This window comes from Sander vitreus, chromosome 11 (genome assembly GCF_031162955.1).
Source record: "Sander vitreus isolate 19-12246 chromosome 11, sanVit1, whole genome shotgun sequence".
Classification (NCBI taxonomy): domain Eukaryota; kingdom Metazoa; phylum Chordata; class Actinopteri; order Perciformes; family Percidae; genus Sander; species Sander vitreus.
The window spans coordinates 13431745-13442366 of record NC_135865.1 but is presented as its reverse complement, the minus strand read 5'-3'; the positions used below and the strand labels follow the sequence as shown (position 1 = coordinate 13442366).

The window sequence follows — 10622 nt, the reverse complement described above, 5'->3', positions numbered from 1 at the left end:
GCTGTCTGAAATATCGGAAATATAATTCGAGTCCAAAAAACATGGCTCGCGAGTTTCTCTGTCTACGCTTTCTGTACATGTTATGTACGCGATTATGTAAGCGTTTTTAAAAAAAAAACATTGGCAGATCTGGAACTGCATCATATGGCAAATGTTTGGCGTTCCACTAAATACATTTTTTATTCGTTTGGTTTTCTTTTATCATTTTAGATTTGCGCATATCACACGTAGGCCTATATTTCTTCCTCATTTTGCCACCATATACAATTTTATGTTTGAAGTGTCCTTTGACACAGCCAAATTGACATATTGTTTCAAAGAACTCAAAGTAAAAGTGTAACACCTTGACACCTTAACATGGTAAATGAATATCAGAGGAGCACATAAATGCAGCACCAAGCTCTGGAATAAATGGGATACCCAGGTAACAATTTTTGGTTCAGAACGTTCGCCTAACGTTGCAACTTTTAGAGAACGTTCCCCTAACGTTGTAACCTTTAGAGAACGTTCCCCTAACGTTATTTTTTACATTCCCCTAACATTTAAATAACTAACGACTGTGGTACCAATTTTATTATTAGTTTAAACTGTCTGTGCATGAGCAGGAATGAGTTATTATATATTGGCAGGAATGAATGAACAGGCAAACTTGATGGGATTTAAAACTTTAATATAAAATTAACAAAATACAAAAAATATGAAAGGCCTAAAAAATAACAATGGAGTGGGATGTAGAGTGCAAATGTAGTGTACAAAGATGCATATTGGAATGATAATGTAATTAATTATTATATATTAGCATATTAACAAATACAATTGCTTTAATAAAAAAATACAAGCTGCAAGATGGATGGAAAAAATACAAAAATAAATAAATAAGAAATAGAGCTCCATGGTTTGGCTTATAGTCCTATTCAGCTGGCCTAAAAAGAAACAACTCCATGGTTTGGCTTAGTCCTTCTCAGCTGGCCTAAAAAGTAAGAAACAAAAGTTTGATATGTCATACTAAGAATCAACACGTTGACAAAAGCAAGACCAATTGCCTTACTAACAACTCTGTTTTTTCACATCATATAGAAGCATTTCAATTTAGCGTCTGTGTGGGGCAAACTTCAGCGCTTGCCCGATCAAGTCCTCCACGTCTGCTGCAGTCAGCGTGGGGAAGTTCTTCTTGGAGGCCGCTAGAGTAGAAGTCAAAATGAAACAAAGTTACAAGTCAAGTCCAAGTTCCGTATGGTGGTTAAAACATCACCGAGAGAAGTCTCTGTGGCCAACTCTGATGTATCCATGGGGCTAGCAGCGCTCGAAGCATAGCTAGCTGTGGCAAGCTAACTTGTTTCCCGCGTTAGCATACGGGCTAGCAGTCTTGAGCGGAGAAAAGTGTTACCGTTGACCGCCGACAATGTCTTTCTTGGTATCTTCGTCCTACCTTGTAGGACGAAAAACACCGTCGGTGAAGTGTAGTCAGCATATGTTTTAGTCAATGGCAGTATTTCAGTTCGAATTTGGGACCAAAAGAACGGATCTTTTGTCTGCCCTGTTCGCCAGGTGTTGTATACGGAGGACAGGACTTGAATCGGTCACCTGAAAGCAGAGGCACTAGTTGTTTCTCAATGTCAAGGAAGGATCCTTGACATTGAGAAAGGCCTACTGGCGTGGGGGTGTTAACGGTTGGATTTGTACACTGAACTGAGCCACTTGTTAGAAGTGAAATGTGAAATGAATTTTCTTAGTTGTGAAAATCGTTTTATTGATAGATTCTTGTTTTAAGTATTTTCACATAATACAGTTAAAAAAACAAAATCAAGCACAAAAGTATTGTTTTTAACAAAATTGTTATCAGCCTAAAAATAAATATATTCTCTTGCTATGTTGTATAAGACCAATCATTTTTGAGTGAATCTAAATCAAGTGACTGCAAACCTTTTTATATGCTACTTCAAAAACTTAAATGGAGCTGGTATAAATAAACATTTTCAAAACCGCACTCAGAACAACCAAAAACAACCAAACGGGAACGTTGTGTGGAGGTACAGTGCAACCACAGGAGAACGTTTCAGTTGGTTGGTTCCCTTAACGTTTAGGGAACGTTATAACCATGAGAGAACATTCCCTAAATGTTAGTTTTTGGTCTGGTTCGAACTAACCTTTAGGGAACCAGAAACTAACGTTCCCCAACGTTCCCTAAACGTTCTGTGTTAGTGGGGTAGAAACTACTAAATTCTGGGTGCTCTCCTTTTCTTCAAACAAAAATTTCCACTTATATTTGGCACATATAAGATGGGGGAAAACTCTTGAAAGGACTACTGCTTTTAGTTTACTCCTTTTTTAGTGTAAGCTTACTGCTCTTCATATTCAAAGTGGTACCTCAACACACACACACACACACACACAAAATAACACACTGCTTCATAGCGTGTGGTACAGAGAACACGGCAGGAAGGAACATGAAGGACAACATGAAAGAAGGAGAAAGGGAATGAGAAGGCAGTAGCAATCTTATTATTGCTCATTAGCAAGAATGCAAAATTGTGGAATTTAGCAGAAGGTTTTTGTTTGGTGTCGAGATGTGTTAACATTCTGAGTTTTATTTTAATTTGTTTCTGCAGAATTCCGTGTGGCCTTGCTAGTCATTCAAGACCAAATGTATACTTCAGTTAATATACAGTAGATCAGTAATCCAAATCTGTAACATATTCAGCAGTTAAGTGTCAGCCCAAGGTATGGTTTCATTCCTCCTCTCTCTCACCAAACACTTACATTTCAATGTTCAAGTTTCATATATATACATACAGTGGCACTGAAGCGTATGAACCCATGCTAAAGTTGACTAAAACGAGGAATAAATGAATAATGTATTGTAAATAAATAAATGTTCTTCCTTAAAATACAGGGGGCATAAGTAAGTACACCCCTATGTTAAATTCCCATAGAGGCAGGCAGATTTTTATTTTTAAAGGCCAGTTATTTCATGGATCCAGGATACTATGCATCCTGATAAAGTTCCCTTGGCCTTTGGAATTAAAATAGCCCCACATCATCACATGCCCTTCACCATACCTAGATATTGGCATGGGGTACTTTCCATAAAATCATCTCAATGCAAATTAAACCAGCTATTAGGCTAACTGAAATAAAACCATGCCAATCTCTAGGTATGGTGAAGGGCATGTGATGATGTGGGGCTATTTTAATTCCAAAGGCCAAGGGAACTTTATCAGGATACATAGTATCCTGGATCCATGAAATTACTTACTTATGCCCCCTGTATTTTAGAAAATCGGTGTCCTTAAAGGTTGGATTTTTCCTCTTTTTTTTAATTAAGGCATTAAGATCAATTTCCAAAAGATGATTTTTTGTATTCCTCTTTTTAGTCAACTTTAGCATGGGTTCATAAACTTATGAGTGCCACTGTATGTTTGTATGTGCCACAGTATATTTTATTTATAGTTTTTATTGAGAACAAAGTAACTGTAAAAAAGAATTAAGGTACACTGTATACACATATTAAAATATTTATTTTCATGAAAAATGAATTCAACAATGAACAAATTATATAAAACCATAACTCAATAAAGCATAGAATCAGTGTGTAGTTTTAAGAGAGTTCAAATCTTAAAGTCTTAAAACGCACCTTAGCTGATTCTCAGTCTCACAGTAGTCACTTTTCTATATTCACCTCAGTAAATGAAAAATGTTTATAGCATTTAATTCAGTCCTCCAGTGTGTGTGTGTGTCACACATTCCTGGTCAGAGGTTTCAGCTGTCTTTTGTCTTCGACTTGAGGAAGGGCTTATGCAGCACATCATAGAGTCGCCGTGCCTGCAACCACAAATATCATCATGGTAAATTGAGCAATGTTCCATCTTCCTTTTCAATATTCATATGGTGCAGATGTATTTTTTTTTTTTTTTATTCACTTTTTGTGGTCCAAGTCCTGGACAGAGAACCAAGTCTTCCTTAGAGGCACTGATGATTCCTTCTACAGACTAAAAAAAAGCACAAGATTCATCATCTCAGTAGTAATGAATAGATGCATTGTACACCATAAAATCAGCCTCTGGATATGTCTGTGCATATACACTGATTGCAATATAGCAGCAATCTGAGGAGAGATTTTTCGCTGTTGTGGTACTCACTGAGAAAGTGGACAGCAGGGTAACGGCATCGGTCTTGTTTATAGACTTCACAGTGGTCAGGCAATCAGTAACCTTAAAACAAACCAATCCAATTAGCACTGCATTGTTCAAAGACTAAAAAAGCACTGCAAGACTTAGGCAAGTACTCCAAATGCATTTACATTCTATGTGACTGCATCATTTTCAGTCAATCATATTAAAATGTCTTCCATATTTTTCAAATTGGCAACGTGATCACATTAAAAATAGCAATGGACCTCACCATCTTAAATAGAAACGGGTGACTCTACTGACCTTTGACAGATAGTTTTTTTCAACTTGCTCCTTCAGTAGGTCTGCTGGTTTCTTTTCATATGACTTATACGTTTCCAGGTAACGGCCTGCTTCCTCTGGACTGTCAAATCAACGTGAAGAAAATATAAGATATGTTTGTTTATTTTTAGGCACAAAGGAACAGAAGTATTAGTTAGGCTAAAAGGCTAATTTTCATCTGTTGATCCTGGCCAGAATAAAACATAATAAAAACAGCATTATGTACATGCTTGAAGTATAAAAATACATTAAACAGCCATACTACCCAAAGATGCATTATAACATTTAAAAAAACAAACAGATTACACACTTTTTAGGTGGCAAGGCCAGGATCATCGACAAGTAAACATTTAAAATGGTTTCCAAATACATTCTCCTCTGTGTCTGTGTGTTCAGTCCTCTTGGCAATCTGTTGCAGGTCTTACCTCCAAGCCAAGATGAGGGTGCAGTCAGCCATAATGCAGATGCGAGCCAGTTCCTTCAACGTATGATGAGGATCTTTCTGAGATAAAAAAAAAAACCGCAGGAAAAAAATAAAAAAATATACATTTATAAAAGGAACTTGGGACTAAGGCATGCTGCACATATGTCCTGACATTTTTTTTTTTACCCGACCTGAGTCTTATATACAGTATCTAGTATTTTTCAACTGTGGAATTTATAGTTTCTTACATACAGTACTGAAATTGCGACCAGCTGCACACTTCAGACTTCAACTACACTACTGTTAGCGAAACAAAGTCCATTGAGGGAAGATATACTGAGGAAGATATTGTAGATCGAAAACGTTACCTTTATATAAAAGAGAAATAAATTATTTATTTGAAGCCTAACAGTGTGCAGCCCTCTTTTGTGCCCTGCATGCATATATACTTGACAAATTAATAGTTCTGCGTGGATTGCTTACATTACAGCTCTCCTTTCATGGTTTAGTGTATGTTATAGGCTGTTCCATTTTGTTAAATATAACGTTGCTGGACGTTAACAAAACCCACAAAAAGGTAGAGGTGTTTGTGTCTCTAGTTTTGTTATAAATTTGCTTTAAAGCCCTCGTTTTTGCTACTAGCTGACCAGATATGTCCATGGTTGGTTTTATTTTACATCTCCTAGAAACAGTTACATATTTAGCTGAAACCAAAAATAACATTAAGAAAGAGAGTATCGGTCTTGAACTGCTGTAATGGGGAGCTTTGAACAGAATTTGGACAGCCCCCTCTTCATTCCTGGCATAAGCTAAATATAGAAGTTCAAATGTAGTTTTCACAACAGTAGCACAAATGTTTTTGAACTATTGAGTCTGGGGTGTACCACAAGAGTAATTATAAACTTTTTCACTGTAAATGTTAAAGCAGGAGCTAAATGAATTGTGAGATGGAATAGGACAAACAGGCAAATGAATAAATGGAACAACAAATGTAACATTGTAATTACTTAACTTTCTAATTATTTATTAAATACTTCATGAACAGTATAATGGCATTTTTAATTGCAAGGCTGTATCAATTAATTGTAATTAAACATGGAAAAAGAGCTTTGTTAGAAATAGGTACTAGTTTAAACAGACTACAATAGGAACTCTAAGACAGAGTCAGATAGTATTCACTAAATGAATATAACTTGTCACAGTCAATGTTTTGATTACAAAAGATCTTTTTACTTACCACATCTACTTGTACCAGTAACACTCGCAGGGTAAAAGTCTGTCCAAGATGCTTGAGACGGTCGTGGATATAGTTTGGATTGAGATTGTGATACCTCAGACTTTAAGCCAGGCCAGAAACCGACATGACAGCAAAAAAAAAAAACGAGGGAAAAAAAAACATGAAAAAAAAGGTTTTTTGTACATGAAATATAGAAATCAGTGCTCATCAAAATAAATTATTGTGTATGACACTGTCACGACAACAGGGGAAAACACACACACACACACACACATACACACACATACACACACATACACACACACACACATACACACACATACACACACATACACACACATACACACACATACACACCTGAGGAAGAGAGCACAAGTTGTCTGGCCCAAGACATAGTCTGGTACAACATCTCCAAACTCCCAAGGGACAGTCCTCACAAACTTCAGGATGAGATTTCCCCTCTGAATTAGTAAAAAAACAAATATGTAGATACCTGCTGTTGAGCAAGCCACCTAACAAGCCTAAAAACAGTAAAACCTTTCCAAGCTAATAGAGAAACACTGGACGTCAGTATCAACAACAAACTATTTTTCCTAGTAAAGCTAGTGAATCTGAATGGGAATACGAATGTACAGAGAGGATGGATGTACGAATGGGAATGCAACCTGCTGTTGCCAAAGTCAAGAGGCGCATACATGTTGATGCATACCTGTCGAGGACTGACAATAATGCTGCTTCCAGACCCCAGTGGTTTGGGACCCAGGCTTGGATAGGACCTTTGACAGCTCTCCTCTTTTTGGTCTGTGTCAGCCACCTGTGTCTCCTCGCTCTTCTTAACCCCTTCAGAACCACTTTCAGTCTCTTTTAGCAGAGTTCTGAACTGTTTCACGTTCTCCTGAGGCAGACGACACGGAATCTAACTCAATTTGCCTCAGATTGGTAACTCCCAGCACCTTCAGTCCTGAGCGGTTTGGAGGGACCCTCTCTCTGAGTAGGAGCAGCCACATTGCTTTACTCTGGACGATATATTCTGCATAGGAAAAGGGTTGGCTCAATGGCTCAGAAGCAGGCTTTGCTAAAGATGAAGTCGAGGCTGTGGTGTTTTGTCCTCCTTTTGATGAAGGTTGAAACTGCGGCTTTGGCTGGAATACAATCACATGGAAATCCTGTCTGAATGTCGAGAATTATGAAATGAAACATGCAACGTTAAAACAATCGTTTTTAGCAAGCTATCCTGATAAAAAACCTTGTGCTGCTACGTTGGTAAGCTTTAGTAAATTCTAGCAAATTACCGACCAGTGTCCTTTCTTTGGCGAAAGCAGAGTCGTCCAGGTTGATGTTAAATCTCTTCTTCATGTCTTTTAGCTGATAAAGACTTTTCTTTGAAGACACTCGCCTTGTTGAGAACAGAACTACAGCATCAACATTAAGACTTCCGATCCGATTCCTTCAGAATAAAAAGCACCGTCTCCACAAATAATTCTTCTTCTTTTTTGGTTTTACGGCAGTTGGCATCCTATGCGTTGCATTACTGCCTCCTACTGGTAATTACTCGTTATCTATTATTCCATTTATGGAAACCCCACTTACATCTTTCCACTGGTCCTAATTTATGTAGGCCTAGTCCTCTTAACATGACCCCTCTTTCTTGATTGTATTTCCTGCATGAAATCAGGACATGCTCTACCGTCTCCGTTTCCTCACACAGACTGTAGCCTAGTGCCCAGATGAGTGTTTTCCTATTATAAAAAAGTGTACGGTTCAATCTACTGTGACTGATAATTACTTGCTCTATTCGGTTAGCCCCACTGTTTCTCACCCCTAAACTTTATTTTGTATTGCATGTAAGTGTCTCCATTTTTTCCCCACTATCCCAAGTGTTGCCACTGTTTTGGAAATTTCCCTCCATCCTATGCTTTTCCCCTCTGATTTTGACAGTTTAATATTTAGTTCTACATTTCCTTTCTTGACCGCCTCCTAATCCTTATCCTCATTTCCTGGAATTCCTGTATGTGCAGGTACATTTTTACCCTGATTGGCGAGCCTTGAATTAATAAACAAAATTTCATACACCAAGTCTTGATGATTTGTGGTTGAAATGCTGACACCTATGACTGACACTGAGTCACTACAGATGAGTATTTTACATACCGTCACCTCTTCCACCCATTGTAATGCTAGTAGAACTCCAAGTATCTCAACTGCGTATCCTACTCTTGAATAATCTGATGTTCTCCTACTGACTCCAGTCTGGTAACTGCGACTCACCACTGCTGCCCCCGTTGCCTCTGTTAGTGAATCTTTTGAGCCATCAGTAAAAGCTGTACACAATCACTGTATCTTTATAACTGTAGTATTCTTGAACTAAACTTAGCACAAAAAGTAAGGAAATGTGTGTTTGGTAGATTATTTCTCTGTGGTAACAATGCTTTTGGCAATCAATATTGTTGGAAAACCTGTTTAGTTCCCTTTCAAATGATGCCCCATTTGTAAGGAACATGCATTTGTGGGATGAGCAGCAGTGCAGAGTATGTGAGTTGCGCCCATGAAAAAATGAGAGATGGTGCTCTCTCTCTCTAGAGACAGATGGTGGAGACTTCTATCAAAAAATTTGCCAAATCTTCTCTGCCAATACCAAACAGCTTATTCTGCAATTGACCTGTTTGGTGTTTGGTGGATTGGATGATTGAAGTTTGAAGAAACAAGACATATTGGCAATTAAACAATGTATTCATTTCACAAACAGGAGCCTCAGTAGGGTGTGGAAGAACCATACACAGCCACAACAGCCTGGCTGACTGCTGTGGGATGGCATCCCATTCTTCAACCAGCGTTTGTCGAAAGTCAGCCAACGTGGTTGTGTTGGTCAGTCTGGCACAAACAGCACGCCCAAGCTGATCCCACAAGTGTTCAATGGGGTTGAGGTCAGGACTTCTGGCAGGCTTAACCCCGCCCTGTGGGGGCGAGCGTTGTCATCTTGGAGGATAGAGTTCGGTCCCAGACTGTGGAGATATGGGATTGCCATTGGTTGCAGAATCTCAGCTCTATATCTCTTTGCATTGAGATTGCCTCCAATGATGACAAGCCTCGTTTTTCCAGTGAGGGAGATGCCGCCCCACACCATCACACTGCCTCCACCAAAAGGTGTTACTCTATCGGTGCAGCAATCATAGCGTTCTCCGCGTCTTCTCCACACTTTGACCCGATCCAACTGCCGTAGGCAGAATCATCCAATCCACCAAACACCAAACGAGTCAATGGCAGAATAAGCTGTTTGGCATTGGCAGAGAAGATTTGGCAAATTTTTCATGGGCGCAATCCACATACTCAGCGCTGCTGCTCATCCCACAAATGCATGTTCCCTTACAAATGGGGCACCATTTGAAAGGGAACTGAACCCGACTTTCCAACGGTATAAGATTTATTGCCAAAAAGTATTGTTACCACAGAGAAATAATCTACCAAACACACATTTTCTTACTTTCTGTGCTAAATTAGCATAGGTCTGCTGTTTTATTTCTGCGCTTGAATCTCCACAAATACGTATTAAGCATAGACTGTAAAGACATATTAACTGACAGGAAAACTAATTCGGCATAAATTATATATTATTCTGATGTTTACTTTATTCTTACATTGACATTAAATCTGTAGCTATTTAAGAAAAGAACAGATCCTGAAATTCAGGCTCGAGTAGTCTCGCTTTATATGATAACATCAAGACAAAAAACACGTAATAGAGATTATGCATGGGAGATTATTGGTCATTTGCTACAGTTTGCGACTATGGAGCATGTAGTTGCCTAGGAGACAGTGACGCCGCCATTGAAACCGCGCAGCATTGCATTTGGGATATCTTCCTCCATCATGGCGGATTAGGTAGTCGGCTAACGTTAACGGTTAGCATTGTCACGATTGTTTGGTTTCACACATTGAAGGGTGCAGCTATCTGGCATTTACTACACAGGGACTGCAGCCACCGAATAAACTGGGTAATGATATGCTACAGAATGGACAGCTGTGATGAGCGAACGAACTTGCTTTGAAAGAAGTATCAGATAATTGTTTAGCTGGCTAGCTAGTTGAATAGCTACGAGCATGCTAAAGTAGCTAGCTAGCGGTAATGGTGGCGAATGAGTTGGCATTGGCGGCGGCGTGCAGGCATCATGTTTAGCTCTTTGGCCTAAACATTGTCCAAGTGGTAGCTAAGCGTGCAAAAACAATTAACGATTCAGGAAATACTAGTTTTTATTTAATTAAACGCAGCCATTGTTTTATTAACTTAAGCTTTCATTAGGTAGCTAGCTAATGGCTGTAGTGATCTGTGAATGAATGTTAGACATTGCAGGCCTGACGGTAATCAGCGTTGTCTGTTATAGTGTCTGTTAAGATGCTGCTTGGAACTTTTTTCCTTTTGATTCTATTATCCGCGCAGCTTGATCTAACAATACGTATTAATACTTGATGTTATGTGTCACTCAATACTGTGACATGATGTATCTTTAAACAG

At 38.7% G+C, this 10622-nt stretch overlaps 1 protein-coding gene across 1 annotated transcript; it reads right to left on the bottom strand.

Moving 5' to 3' along the window:
• Nucleotides 1-3499: 3499 nt before the first annotated feature.
• Nucleotides 3500-9938, bottom strand: LOC144525817 (DNA excision repair protein ERCC-1-like). Its single transcript, XM_078262882.1, is given in 13 exon segments — nucleotides 3500-3822; nucleotides 3921-3989; nucleotides 4140-4211; nucleotides 4434-4533; nucleotides 4877-4953; nucleotides 6113-6212; nucleotides 6470-6573; nucleotides 6822-6974; nucleotides 6976-7053; nucleotides 7055-7122; nucleotides 7125-7254; nucleotides 7409-7559; nucleotides 9916-9938. Coding segments are annotated over 13 exon segments (1188 nt in total). The 3' UTR covers nucleotides 3500-3759.
• Nucleotides 9939-10622: the final 684 nt, after the last annotated feature.